The sequence below is a fragment of the Saccoglossus kowalevskii genome, chromosome 2 (genome assembly GCF_978046115.1).
Source record: "Saccoglossus kowalevskii chromosome 2, keSacKowa6.1, whole genome shotgun sequence".
In the NCBI taxonomy this organism is placed as follows: domain Eukaryota; kingdom Metazoa; phylum Hemichordata; class Enteropneusta; family Harrimaniidae; genus Saccoglossus; species Saccoglossus kowalevskii.
This window is the reverse complement of record NC_140642.1, coordinates 40,070,545-40,087,615: the sequence shown is the minus strand read 5'-3', so window position 1 is coordinate 40,087,615 and position 17,071 is coordinate 40,070,545. Positions and strand designations below refer to the sequence as shown.

Below are 17,071 nucleotides of genomic sequence, written 5' to 3'. Positions count from 1 at the left end.
TCCCAAATATTTCGATAGAAATTTTACTGCATTAGGATGACAATTCTTTTAAAAATATTTAACAATATCAGGATTTCTGTTGGTCTGTGCATGTACACCAGATTGAATCATTCTAACAATTGTGAAACCACTGCACGTTATTTACATGTAATCAAACACACACAGACACATGTAAAATGTTATTTTTTTACTAAAAATTTTATAAGAAGGCCAATATAATTTTTTTTAACAAAGCAAAATCTGCTGATGCAGCAGATTTAAAACAAAACAAAACAACAATGTTATAGAGCTGGATGTTTCAGAGAAGTATAGGGATGTACATAGCAGAGTTAAATCCAGGGTCCATAAAGAGACCATGTCAATTCACAATCAAATCTTGTAATTCCATTTACATGTTACAATATCGGCAATATTAGTAATTACCCACAATGCACCTTGAACAACATTTTTCATTTGTCCAGTGACAATGTATTATTTGCATCAAAATAAAACACAATCTGCTCTTTTCATCTCACATCAAAGTTTACAATATATTTTTTCACCGTTGTTTAATCCAGACTCTCCTCAATTTTATAAAAAGCTATCTTCTAATGCATGGACGTCAATCAACAATGAAAACAAATTGACTGTTGAATAATTAAACACTGGTGATGAAAAACGACAAATGTATGACTGTAAGAGACACTCATGTGACTAAAACATTGAACGAATAAACTAAAAAGAACCTGACATAAATCTTGTCTTCATCTGAGTACCATGGCAGCTTTATTCAGTAAAGAGAATGCACAATATCTGTCCACACTGGTGAATCATGGAATTATTTCTCTTGACAAACTAAATACAGCTGCAAATATTTGCTGTTCTCAAGACGAATTGTCCTAAATTGGATCAAAATCCAACTGTGTGTTGGCTTATAACTTATACCTGTCATTATACTTCTCACAAAAATACTGCTGTGACCCCCCCCCCCCCCAACCCCTCCAAACATATGTATGTTAGATAATAAGATTCAGTTTGATCAGAGGAATCAGGTTTTTTGGAACTAGCATGGTAATACTGAAATTAACAAATACATTAGAGAATCACATCTTATAAACATGTGAAAAAAAAAATACTACACTGAAATAACTATTGGTAAACTAGGGTGCCAAAGAAAACCACTTAAGTAGTTAAGAATTAAAATTAACATTGAAATTGCATTGTAAATATTACATTTTAACTTTATTAACAATCAACAAACCAGCTGCCTAAGAGAAACAAAAACACTGATAAAAAATCCCTGATTGAGCAATTACAATTCTTACTAGTATTTTTTCCACAGAATGTAATAATATTAATGTTGTCATGGTGAGCAAATATGTACATATAAACTGGTCTCTTGATTTTGCATCCACGTGAGGTAAACACAGTCATCAGGATTTGTTTACAACCATAACAAAAAATATTCCTGCACTTGCATAAATGTATGTACTGCCACCTAGAGTTTCAATAGAACAATTCAAGCTTATGAACATGAATCATAACACCATTGTTTGGGAGCACCAACAGTCAATTCAGTACTATGAGATTATGAGTATTCACAAAGGCAGTACAGTGATTTTATCGAACGTTATGTAGCAGAAGTTGATGCAATCACGTACTGCCTGAATGCATATTTTGATGCATTCTCATAACCTTATTATTATACATTTTTTCCTGCTTGTACCAATAATTTAATAAGATATAACAGCCAAAATAGGAACAAAGAACGTTTTGCACTGTTCCTAACACTTTTCAGCACGTCTAGTGCTTTACAGACAAATAAATTCTATTGTTTTTAATGTCATGTATAGCGATGATAAATATTCAAAGCTTTGTCAAGAATTTAGAAAACACCTAATAATGATTTAAAAACAAAAAAAAACACCAAAACAAAACCAGATAGACATCAATTTGAATTATACCGGTAATTGTTCTTCTTCATAATATGTGTACCCTGTTTTTCATCATAGATATTGGCATTTTGTATCCTTCATTTTAAATGCTCAACAAGCTACAAGATAAATGTAAAATTCAAATCTTTCAGAAAATGAAATAACAATCCAAGGAGATATGAACAAAATTCAAAAGTATCCATAACAACATGTGCACAATTGAATGCAAATGAAAAAACTGAATTTGTAAATCATAACAATGACATTATGGATAGATTATTGATTTATAAAACAGATTCTGAAGCTAGAGAAGCATTAAGTGGTAAATGAAAATGAAAAAAATTTCATCTACTTCCTATTAAAATTGGAGAACCTCAATTGAGTACTGATAATTTAAGTACATGTACCGTCAATGGGTTTTATAAAGTTGCTGAAAATACATATCAAAATTATTCGATAACTAGAGGGGATATAAAAAAGTTGAACGAGGGACTTCCCACATCATTTATGAATTCAAATAATTTCTTTATATAAGTATATGGCAATATAAATCTAAACATCTGTTTGGGTACTAATTTTGTTGACTATATTAGGGTGTCCAGGGGAGGCTGGTGGAGTGTTATAATGCATCCTAACACCACCAACACCACCAGGATGATTCTGATGATGTGCAGCAAACATTCCAGGTTTCATTGGTCCACGAGCTTTACCAATCTGTCCTGGACCTCCCCCTCGGGTATGAAATTTAAAGGGTTGATAATGAGATGTGGTCGGCGGAGGGGATGCTTGGATTAAATCCGGTCCGTATTCCATTTCTCGGCTACTATGCCTGCCTATCCGCTGTTTATTAGTGTTCAGCACATTGTGGGAGTCTGACTTGCGATTCTGCGAAGAAGAGCTGCTATGGTTGGAACTAGAGCTACTACGCCTACTGTTGATCCCACCTACTATGCTATCAGAATTACTCTCAGTGCTGCTTCTACGAGATGAATTTCTGGAAGTCTGTGATGGGTGACTATTGCTAATGACACTTTCATTTACAGAAACATCATTACTTTGTGAGGAAGGCTGCGAAAAATCAATCAAATCAACAATGTCGTCTAACAGATTTGGAGGCGGTGAAGAAGGTGTTGTACGTTGAGGTGAACGATGACTGGGTGAAAGGCGTTTACCATTTATGTTGCTAGGTATATCACTATCATTGCCAGTCTCAGTCCCTTCAATACAATTTTCAAGAGACTCTTTACCCAGGTCTGCCTGAATGCCTCGATCATTAGTCACACTATTTCGCCTTGTTTTTGCAGACAGTGATCCCTGATAAGGCTGAATTGTCTGTGTTCCTATATTGCTCAAATCTTTTTTAATAATGGTTGCAGGCACACATTTGTTGTTTTGTGTATCGTCTTCTCTCATTTTCATGGCCCTCGCAATCACCGCTGTTGACACTCTGTCGTAAACGCGACCAGCTAAATTTGGTGCATCTTCATTGGGAGTATAAAGGAGAGGTTCTACTGTGTCTGGACTTGGTGTGGTGAACTCCTCCGCCATTACTTTATGAACTCTGTACTGTAGATCATGGGGTAACTACCAATGAAATAATAATAGAAAACATTTAGTATTGGACACAATACAACCATAACACTATAAACATTGCCTGTGATTACCTACAATGCTATGTGGTTTGTCATACTGTAAAATACTTTTTTAGCTGGAATAAATTTTCGCTGAAAAGACTTTTTGGGTGTTTTGTATGGAATATATTTTCATTGATTTTAGATAAGTTGAATGTAAAATATAGGAAAAAAAGGTATATTTGCTGGATTTTATTTTTACTGAATCATTCCTTTGGTGAAAATAAAGTATTTTACAGTAACAGATATTGGTTGGTTTAGTGAATGTCACCTGTACACTCATCAAAATATTGAATTCATGTGTTTTTAAAATTATTACTTTTCATACTTGTATATTCTTAAATCATCAAACTGCAAAAATTTAACATAACCCTGGTAGTTTGTAGACTATGGACACAAATGTACACAATTTTAATACTAATCACCCATTGCCAGTATGTATGTATGTATGTATGTAAGACACAATATTGAATGTGTTCATGTAATGAGATTTAATGATATTCAGAACTATTAGCCAGCCATATTCAATCAGAGCACTGAGGAAATTGATGCATATATATGCAATTATATATTGTCCGTTTTACAAAATAAGAAGTAAACTGTCAATTAATATTGGAATGACCAATAAAAATATTCTCAAATATTTAGAATAAGTACTTGTGATGATTCGAAAAACTCATGATAGCATTAGAGGAATACAATTGACCTTTGACCCATACCATGCTGACTTTGTGTGTTAGGTAGTTGGATGCAGGTGCACATTGTAGTAACTGGACTGATAATTCACAATCTTTTTTTAGACGTGCCTGTAAATAAACAAGAAATATGCTTTAAGTGAGATATACGTAATGGAATAAATTGTCTCAACATTCTGCCCATGTTTATTTCGTCTATATTGATGTTATGTACCTTCAAACTAAAAATCAACTGTAATTCCATCCACACCATCTATTACTGTGATTTTGTTCTCTTAATGTTATTGCTTTATTTGTATGTGTATGTGAAACAACAAATTATTTTTGAGAAATAAACTTCAGAATATAAAGTAAAAAAAATACATCTGGTAGGCATATAAACAGGATTATTAGAATAAATTTATATGAATTTGAAACTATAACTATGTATGAAATTTCATTTATTTGTACTAATTACTAATGTTACTTGCCTAATTAGGACTGCTTGTTACTGCCTAATTAGGACTGCTCGTTACTGCCTAATTAGGACTGCTCGTTACTACCTACCGGTAATAACCCCTATCAAACTTAAATAGCCACCTTGGGGTTCATGATCACCTCAACATTTCAAAACTGACATTCAAGACTTTGTATTTTATTTTAGGCGCACATTTTGGAACATTGTAATTTTTCCTGATACCTAAAATAGAGTTAATGCATATTCAAGAATACACAGTCTTATGTTGTGTAGCCATCAACGACATTTAAAAATTCCTGAGTATGGTCGGCTGGCATAATCAAACATTCTGATTGGTTTATAAGCAGCTTTTTCTGTCAGATCAAAAGACTTTGCTTCAGGTCCACTCGTGCATGGCGGATACCTTTTTGCATTGAGTATTTGTATACAGCCAAGACATTTGCTTTCAATGAAACTAAGTTGAGTTTTACTGTCATTTCATAAGAAATCAATGATTTGATTATTATAATCATTAATCAATCTGGTAACTTCTTGAAAATAAGTTTGTTTGCATAAACAAATAACATTACAGTAATCATTGCGTTCATATTTTTTTGATTTGAAAGTAGTTCTACACAAATCATTAGATACAAAATTAAAACCACTGTATAGTATTTTTTTGTAATCACATAAAAACACCAATATTTGGGCTATAAACTTATCAATATTTGTGACGCTAGACTTAGAACCAAACTGAAACTTTTCACTCTCACCTAAATTCGAGTAATGTCTCAATTAGAAAAGTTATGCTAAATATAATATATGCACTTGTGCTGCAGATACCCTTCAAAAGATATACTTTTCCAACCATTACTTAGATCTTACATTTTCATCTTCTTTTTGGTTAAGTTTGCATCTGACATCGACCAATCTTGATGTCAAAGTCATCATTTCTTTACCAAGGAACTGTTTCTCTTTCTCATTGGTAGCAGCCTACATAATAAATACATATATCATACAAGTTACTACCTCCAATTAATTTATGTACAATAATACATCAACATTGTTTGAGTTCACAGAATGTAATTCTGATACTCTTGACAAATGGAATTATGCAAGATGTTTGCAGGTCATCATTGAGGTCATTGTCCTGTGACACCATCTATATATGTACATTACAAGATTGTCTCTAGAACTGTCAAGCATTGAGATGCATGGATGCATACCTTGTTACATTGATGGCCAATTAGTATCCACTGGAGCATTTCTAATATCGATTGAGATCACATCAATGTACATTATTTATTCAGTTTTAAATTAACTACACATGATTGCATGATTTTGTCACACCTAGAATGCTAGCCATTAATTACAATTCTTGTATTGTCACCAACAACATATGTTACGTATTTTACAAGATATTTGATATTCTAAGAATATATTATACATGTAACAATCAATTGATTTGTGACTTCCTTACCACTTGTAGTAATTTTTCTTCTATGGTTTGGTTAGTTTTCTGTAATGCTGAATGACTATCTTCCAGTCTAAAAAAAAAATCAATTAATTAATTAATTAATTAAAGCATTGTGCATGAGCGACATTTGTGTTTACAAACATTCATTTTCCACAATCTAATTTGCTCTCCTAATGGCAAACACAGATTATACCCTGGGATTGATGTGCATGAAATATTGATTTTTGACTCCTTGGGAATATTTGTCAATGCCTTCCATTCATGACAGAAATCACCTAGCTAAACCCAAGTAACATTTTATCTTTGTACACATAGGACCCATATCTCGTGCATATGTAGTGCGATGACCACTGCCCTTTAATAAATAAATGATATACTTTTAGTCAGAATAAAATATCGCGAACAAGTAAACAATTGTAAGTATCAAAATACCACTAATGATGTCTAAACAATTGTAAGTATCAAAATACCACTAATGATGTCTAAACAATTGTAAGTATCAAAATACCACTAATGATATCTAAACAATTGTAAGTATCAAAATATCACTAATGATGTCTAAACAATTGTAAGTATCAAAATACCACTAATGATATCTAAACAATTGTAAGTATCAAAATATCACTAATGATGTCTAAACAATTGTAAGTATCAAAATATCACTAATGATGTCTAAACAATTGTAAGTATCAAAATACCACTAATGATGTCTAAACAATTGTAAGTATCAAAATACCACTGATGATGTCTAAACAATTGTAAGTATCAAAATACCACTAATGATGTCTAAACAATTGTAAGTATCAAAATACCACTAATGATGTCTAAACAATTGTAAGTATCAAAATACCACTAATGATGTCTAAACAATTGTAAGTATCAAAATACCACTAATGATGTCTAAACAATTGTAAGTATCAAAATACCACTAATGATGTCTAAACAATTGTAAGTATCAAAATACCACTAACGATGTCTAAACAATTGTAAGTATCAAAATACCACTAATGTTGTCTAAACAATTGTAAGTATCAAAATACCACTAATGATGTATAAACAATTGTAAGTATCAAAATACCACTAATGATATCTAAACAATTGTAAGTATCAAAATATCACTAATGATATCTAAACAATTGTAAGTATCAAAATACCACTAATGATGTCTAAACAATTGTAAGTATCAAAATATCACTAATGATGTCTAAACAATTGTAAGTATCAAAATATCACTAATGATATCTAAACAATTGTAAGTATCAAAATATCACTAATGTCTAAACAATTGTAAGTATCAAAATACCACTAACGATGTCTAAACAATTGTAACTATCAAAATATCACTAATGATGTCTAAACAATTGTAAGTATCAAAATACCACTAATGATGTCTAAACAATTGTAAGTATCAAAATACCACTAATGATGTCTAAACAATTGTAAGTATCAAAATACCACTAATGATGTCTAAACAATTGTAAGTATCAAAATACCACTAATGATGTCTAAACAATTGTAAGTATCAAAATACCACTAATGATATCTAAACAATTGTAAGTATCAAAATACCACTAATGATGTCTAAACAATTGTAAGTATCAAAATACCACTAATGATATCTAAACAATTGTAAGTATCAAAATATCACTAATGATGTCTAAACAATTGTAAGTATCAAAATACCACTAATGATGTCTAAACAATTGTAAGTATCAAAATACCACTAATGATATCTAAACAATTGTAAGTATCAAAATATCACTAATGATGTCTAAACAATTGTAAGTATCAAAATATCACTAATGATGTCTAAACAATTGTAAGTATCAAAATACCACTAATGATGTCTAAACAATTGTAAGTATCAAAATACCACTAATGATGTCTAAACAATTGTAAGTATCAAAATACCACTAATGATGTCTAAACAATTGTAAGTATCAAAATACCACTAATGATGTCTAAACAATTGTAAGTATCAAAATACCACTAATGATGTCTAAACAATTGTAAGTATCAAAATACCACTAATGATGTCTAAACAATTGTAAGTATCAAAATACCACTAATGATGTCTAAACAATTGTAAGTATCAAAATACCACTAATGATGTCTAAACAATTGTAAGTATCAAAATACCACTAATGATGTCTAAACTATTGTAAGTATCAAAATACCACTAATGATGTCTAAACAATTGTAAGTATCAAAATACCACTAATGATGTCTAAACAATTGTAAGTATCAAAATACCACTAATGATGTCTAAACTATTGTAAGTATCAAAATACCACTAATGATGTCTAAACAATTGTAAGTATCAAAATACCACTAATGATGTCTAAACAATTGTAAGTATCAAAATACCACTAATGATGTCTAAACAATTGTAAGTATCAAAATACCACTAATGATATCTAAACAATTGTAAGTATCAAAATACCACTAATGATGTCTAAACAATTGAAAGTATCAAAATACCACTAATGATGTCTAAACAATTGTAAGTATCAAAATATCACTAATGATGTCTAAACAATTGTAAGTATCAAAATATCACTAATGATGTCTAAACAATTGTAAGTATCAAAATACCACTATTTATGATGTCTAAACAATTGTAAGTATCAAAATACCACTAATGATGTCTAAACAATTGTAAGTATCAAAATACCACTAATGATATCTAAACAATTGTAAGTATCAAAATACCACTAATGATGTCTAAACAATTGTAAGTATCAAAATACCACTAATGATATCTAAACAATTGTAAGTATCAAAATACCACTAATGATGTCTAAACAATTGTAAGTATCAAAATACCACTAATGATGTCTAAACAATTGTAAGTATCAAAATACCACTAATGATATCTAAACAATTGTAAGTATCAAAATACCATTAATGATGTCTAAACAATTGTAAGTATCAAAATACCACTAATGATGTCTAAACAATTGTAAGTATCAAAATATCACTAATGATGTCTAAACAATTGTAAGTATCAAAATACCACTAATGATGTCTAAACAATTGTAAGTATCAAAATACCACTAATGATGTCTAAACAATTGTAAGTATCAAAATACCACTAATGATGTCTAAACAATTGTAAGTATCAAAATACCACTAACGATGTCTAAACAATTGTAAGTATCAAAATATCACTAATGATGTCTAAACAATTGTAAGTATCAAAATACCACTAATGATGTCTAAACAATTGTAAGTATCAAAATACCACTAATGATATCTAAACAATTGTAAGTATCAAAATACCACTAATGATGTCTAAACAATTGTAAGTATCAAAATACCACTAATGATGTCTAAACAATTGTAAGTATCAAAATACCACTAATGATATCTAAACAATTGTAAGTATCAAAATACCACTAATGATGTCTAAACAATTGTAAGTATCAAAATACCACTAATGATATCTAAACAATTGTAAGTATCAAAATACCACTAATGATGTCTAAACAATTGTAAGTATCAAAGTACCACTAATGATGTCTAAACAATTGTAAGTATAAAAATACCACTAATGATATCTAAACAATTGTAAGTATCAAAATACCACTAATGATGTCTAAACAATTGTAAGTATCAAAATACCACTAATGATGTCTAAACAATTGTAAGTATCAAAATACCACTAATGATGTCTAAACAATTGTAAGTATCAAAATACCACTAATGATGTCTAAACAATTGTAAGTATCAAAATACCACTAATGATGTCTAAACAATTGTAAGTATCAAAATATCACTAATGATATCTAAACAATTGTAAGTATCAAAATACCACTAATGATATCTAAACAATTGTAAGTATCAAAATACCACTAATGATATCTAAACAATTGTAAGTATCAAAATACCACTAATGATGTCTAAACAATTGTAAGTATCAAAATACCACTAATGATGTCTAAACAATTGTAAGTATCAAAATACCACTAATGATGTCTAAACAATTGTAAGTATCAAAATACCACTAATGATGTCTAAACAATTGTAAGTATCAAAATACCACTAATGATGTCTAAACAATTGTAAGTATCAAAATACCACTAATGATGTCTAAACAATTGTAAGTATCAAAATACCACTAATGATGTCTAAACAATTGTAAGTATCAAAATACCACTAATGATGTCTAAACAATTGTAAGTATCAAAATACCACTAATGATATCTAAACAATTGTAAGTATCAAAATACCACTAATGATGTCTAAACAATTGTAAGTATCAAAATACCACTAATGATGTCTAAACAATTGTAAGTATCAAAATACCACTAACGATGTCTAAACAATTGTAAGTATCAAAATACCACTAATGTTGTCTAAACAATTGTAAGTATCAAAATACCACTGATGATGTCTAAACAATTGTAAGTATCAAAATACCACTAATGTTGTCTAAACAATTGTAAGTATCAAAATACCACTAATGATGTCTAAACAATTGTAAGTATCAAAATACCACTAATGATATCTAAACAATTGTAAGTATCAAAATACCACTAATGATGTCTAAACAATTGTAAGTATCAAAATACCACTAATGATGTCTAAACAATTGTAAGTATCAAAATACCACTAATGATGTCTAAACAATTGTAAATATCAAAATATCACTAATGATGTCTAAACAATTGTAAGTATCAAAATACCACTAATGATGTCTAAACAATTGTAAGTATCAAAATACCACTAATGATATCTAAACAATTGTAAGTATCAAAATACCACTAATGATGTCTAAACAATTGTAAGTATCAAAATACCACTAATGATGTCTAAACAATTGTAAGTATCAAAATACCACTAATGATGTCTAAACAATTGTAAGTATCAAAATACCACTAATGATGTCTAAACAATTGTAAGTATCAAAATACCACTAATGATATCTAAACAATTGTAAGTATCAAAATACCACTAATGATGTCTAAACAATTGTAAGTATCAAAATACCACTAATGATATCTAAACAATTGTAAGTATCAAAATACCACTAATGATGTCTAAACAATTGTAAGTATCAAAATACCACTAATGATGTCTAAACAATTGTAAGTATCAAAATACCACTAATGATATCTAAACAATTGTAAGTATCAAAATACCACTAATGATGTCTAAACAATTGTAAGTATCAAAATACCACTAATGATGTCTAAACAATTGTAAGTATCAAAATATCACTAATGATGTCTAAACAATTGTAAGTATCAAAATACCACTAATGATGTCTAAACAATTGTAAGTATCAAAATACCACTAATGATGTCTAAACAATTGTAAGTATCAAAATACCACTAATGATGTCTAAACAATTGTAAGTATCAAAATACCACTAATGATGTCTAAACAATTGTAAGTATCAAAATACCACTAATGATATCTAAACAAATGTAAGTATCAAAATACCACTAATGATATCTAAACAATTGTAAGTATCAAAATACCACTAATGATGTCTAAACAATTGTAAGTATCAAAATACCACTAACGATGTCTAAACAATTGTAAGTATCAAAATATCACTAATGATGTCTAAACAATTGTAAGTATCAAAATACCACTAATGATGTCTAAACAATTGTAAGTATCAAAATACCACTAATGATATCTAAACAATTGTAAGTATCAAAATACCACTAATGATGTCTAAACAATTGTAAGTATCAAAATACCACTAATGATGTCTAAACAATTGTAAGTATCAAAATACCACTAATGATATCTAAACAATTGTAAGTATCAAAATACCACTAATGATGTCTAAACAATTGTAAGTATCAAAATACCACTAATGATATCTAAACAATTGTAAGTATCAAAATACCACTAATGATGTCTAAACAATTGTAAGTATCAAAGTACCACTAATGATGTCTAAACAATTGTAAGTATAAAAATACCACTAATGATATCTAAACAATTGTAAGTATCAAAATACCACTAATGATGTCTAAACAATTGTAAGTATCAAAATACCACTAATGATGTCTAAACAATTGTAAGTATCAAAATACCACTAATGATGTCTAAACAATTGTAAGTATCAAAATACCACTAATGATGTCTAAACAATTGTAAGTATCAAAATATCACTAATGATATCTAAACAATTGTAAGTATCAAAATACCACTAATGATATCTAAACAAATGTAAGTATCAAAATACCACTAATGATATCTAAACAATTGTAAGTATCAAAATACCACTAATGATGTCTAAACAATTGTAAGTATCAAAATACCACTAATGATGTCTAAACAATTGTAAGTATCAAAATATCACTAATGATGTCTAAACAATTGTAAGTATCAAAATATCACTAATGATGTCTAAACAATTGTAAGTATCAAAATACCACTAATGATGTCTAAACAATTGTAAGTATCAAAATACCATTAATGATGTCTAAACAATTGTAAGTATCAAAATACCACTAATGATGTCTAAACAATTGTAAGTATCAAAATACCACTAATGATGTCTAAACAATTGTAAGTATCAAAATATCACTAATGATGTCTAAACAATTGTAAGTATCAAAATACCACTAATGATGTCTAAACAATTGTAAGTATCAAAATACCATTAATGATGTCTAAACAATTGTAAGTATCAAAATACCACTAATGATGTCTAAACAATTGTAAGTATCAAAATACCACTAATGATGTCTAAACAATTGTAAGTATCAAAATACCACTAATGATGTCTAAACAATTGTAAGTATCAAAATATCACTAATGATGTCTAAACAATTGTAAGTAACAAAATACCACTAATGATGTCTAAACTATTGTAAGTATCAAAATATCACTAATGATGTCTAAACAATTGTAAGTATCAAAATATCACTAATGATGTCTAAACAATTGTAAGTATCAAAATACCACTAATGATGTCTAAACAATTGTAAGTATCAAAATACCACTAATGATGTCTAAACAATTGTAAGTATCAAAATACCACTAATGATGTCTAAACAATTGTAAGTATCAAAATATCACTAATGATATCTAAACAATTGTAAGTATCAAAATACCACTAATGATATCTAAACAATTGTAAGTATCAAAATACCACTAATGATATCTAAACAATTGTAAGTATCAAAATACCACTAATGATGTCTAAACAATTGTAAGTATCAAAATACCACTAATGATGTCTAAACAATTGTAAGTATCAAAATACCACTAATGATGTCTAAACAATTGTAAGTATCAAAATACCACTAATGATGTCTAAACAATTGTAAGTATCAAAATACCACTAATGATGTCTAAACAATTGTAAGTATCAAAATACCACTAATGATGTCTAAACAATTGTAAGTATCAAAATACCACTAATGATGTCTAAACAATTGTAAGTATCAAAATACCACTAATGATGTCTAAACAATTGTAAGTATCAAAATACCACTAATGATATCTAAACAATTGTAAGTATCAAAATACCACTAATGATGTCTAAACAATTGTAAGTATCAAAATACCACTAATGATGTCTAAACAATTGTAAGTATCAAAATACCACTAACGATGTCTAAACAATTGTAAGTATCAAAATACCACTAATGTTGTCTAAACAATTGTAAGTATCAAAATACCACTGATGATGTCTAAACAATTGTAAGTATCAAAATACCACTAATGTTGTCTAAACAATTGTAAGTATCAAAATACCACTAATGATGTCTAAACAATTGTAAGTATCAAAATACCACTAATGATATCTAAACAATTGTAAGTATCAAAATACCACTAATGATGTCTAAACAATTGTAAGTATCAAAATACCACTAATGATGTCTAAACAATTGTAAGTATCAAAATACCACTAATGATGTCTAAACAATTGTAAATATCAAAATATCACTAATGATGTCTAAACAATTGTAAGTATCAAAATACCACTAATGATGTCTAAACAATTGTAAGTATCAAAATACCACTAATGATATCTAAACAATTGTAAGTATCAAAATACCACTAATGATGTCTAAACAATTGTAAGTATCAAAATACCACTAATGATGTCTAAACAATTGTAAGTATCAAAATACCACTAATGATGTCTAAACAATTGTAAGTATCAAAATACCACTAATGATGTCTAAACAATTGTAAGTATCAAAATACCACTAATGATATCTAAACAATTGTAAGTATCAAAATACCACTAATGATGTCTAAACAATTGTAAGTATCAAAATACCACTAATGATATCTAAACAATTGTAAGTATCAAAATACCACTAATGATGTCTAAACAATTGTAAGTATCAAAATACCACTAATGATGTCTAAACAATTGTAAGTATCAAAATACCACTAATGATATCTAAACAATTGTAAGTATCAAAATACCACTAATGATGTCTAAACAATTGTAAGTATCAAAATACCACTAATGATGTCTAAACAATTGTAAGTATCAAAATATCACTAATGATGTCTAAACAATTGTAAGTATCAAAATACCACTAATGATGTCTAAACAATTGTAAGTATCAAAATACCACTAATGATGTCTAAACAATTGTAAGTATCAAAATACCACTAATGATGTCTAAACAATTGTAAGTATCAAAATACCACTAATGATGTCTAAACAATTGTAAGTATCAAAATACCACTAATGATATCTAAACAATTGTAAGTATCAAAATACCACTAATGATGTCTAAACAATTGTAAGTATCAAAATACCACTAATGATGTCTAAACAATTGTAAGTATCAAAATACCACTAATGATGTCTAAACAATTGTAAGTATAAAAATACCACTAATGATGTCTAAACAATTGTAAGTATCAAAATACCACTAATGATGTCTAAACAATTGTAAGTATCAAAATATCACTAATGATGTCTAAACAATTGTAAGTATCAAAATACCACTAATGATGTCTAAACTATTGTAAGTATCAAAATATCACTAATGATGTCTAAACAATTGTAAGTATCAAAATATCACTAATGATGTCTAAACAATTGTAAGTATCAAAATACCACTAATGATGTCTAAACAATTGTAAGTATCAAAATACCACTAATGATGTCTAAACAATTGTAAGTATCAAAATACCACTAATGATGTCTAAACAATTGTAAGTATCAAAATACCACTAATGATGTCTAAACAATTGTAAGTATCAAAATACCACTAATGATGTCTAAACAATTGTAAGTATCAAAATACCACTAATGATGTCTAAACAATTGTAAGTATCAAAATACCATTAATGATGTCTAAACAATTGTAAGTATCAAAATACCACTAATGATGTCTAAACAATTGTAAGTATCAAAATACCACTAATGATGTCTAAACAATTGTAAGTATCAAAATACCACTAATGATGTCTAAACAATTGTAAGTATCAAAATACCACTAATGATGTCTAAACAATTGTAAGTATCAAAATACCACTAATGATGTCTAAACAATTGTAAGTATCAAAATACCACTAATGATATCTAAACAATTGTAAGTATCAAAATACCACTAATGATGTCTAAACAATTGTAAGTATCAAAATACCACTAATGATGTCTAAACAATTGTAAGTATCAAAATATCACTAATGATGTCTAAACAATTGTAAGTATCAAAATACCACTAATGATGTCTAAACTATTGTAAGTATCAAAATATCACTAATGATGTCTAAACAATTGTAAGTATCAAAATATCACTAATGATGTCTAAACAATTGTAAGTATCAAAATACCACTAATGATGTCTAAACAATTGTAAGTATCAAAATACCACTAATGATGTCTAAACAATTGTAAGTATCAAAATACCACTAATGATGTCTAAACAATTGTAAGTATCAAAATACCACTAATGATATCTAAACAATTGTAAGTATCAAAATATCACTAATGATGTCTAAACAATTGTAAGTATCAAAATATCACTAATGATGTCTAAACAATTGTAAGTATCAAAATATCACTAATGATGTCTAAACAATTGTAAGTATCAAAATACCACTAATGATGTCTAAACAATTGTAAGTATCAAAATACCACTAATGATGTCTAAACAATTGTAAGTATCAAAATACCACTAATGATGTCTAAACAATTGTAAGTATCAAAATACCACTAATGATGTCTAAACAATTGTAAGTATCAAAATACCACTAATGATGTCTAAACAATTGTAAGTATCAAAATATCACTAATGATGTCTAAACAATTGTAAGTATCAAAATATCACTAATGATGTCTAAACAATTGTAAGTATCAAAATATCACTAATGATGTCTAAACAATTGTAAGTATCAAAATACCACTAATGATGTCTAAACAATTGTAAGTATCAAAATACCACTAATGATATCTAAACAATTGTAAGTATCAAAATACCACTAATGATGTCTAAACAATTGTAAGTATAAAAATACCACTAATGATGTCTAAACAATTGTAAGTATCAAAATACCACTAATGATGTCTAAACAATTGTAAGTATCAAAATATCACTAATGATGTCTAAACAATTGTAAGTATCAAAATACCACTAATGATGTCTAAACTATTGTAAGTATCAAAATATCACTAATGATGTCTAAACAATTGTAAGTATCAAAATATCACTAATGATGTCTAAACAATTGTAAGTATCAAAATACCACTAATGATGTCTAAACAATTGTAAGTATCAAAATACCACTAATGATGTCTAAACAATTGTAAGTATCAAAATACCACTAATGATGTCTAAACAATTGTAAGTATCAAAATACCACTAATGATGTCTAAACAATTGTAAGTATCAAAATACCACTAATGATGTCTAAACAATTGTAAGTATCAAAATACCACTAATGATGTCTAAACAATTGTAAGTATCAAAATA

General features: G+C 28.2%; 1 protein-coding gene across 1 annotated transcript in view; it reads right to left on the bottom strand.

Moving 5' to 3' along the window:
- Positions 1 to 441: 441 nt before the first annotated feature.
- The window catches only part of LOC102803706 (uncharacterized), a 59,682-nt gene continuing 43,052 nt past the window's right edge, over positions 442 to 17,071 (bottom strand). Inside the window, exons 4-7 of the mRNA XM_085495511.1 lie at positions 6,156 to 6,222; positions 5,561 to 5,668; positions 4,264 to 4,350; positions 442 to 3,497 (exon numbers count right to left, since the gene is read on the bottom strand). Coding sequence (XP_085351637.1) covers positions 2,466 to 3,497; positions 4,264 to 4,350; positions 5,561 to 5,668; positions 6,156 to 6,222 — 1,294 coding nt within the window. The 3' untranslated portion in view covers positions 442 to 2,465. The remainder of the gene's footprint in view (positions 3,498 to 4,263; positions 4,351 to 5,560; positions 5,669 to 6,155; positions 6,223 to 17,071) is intronic.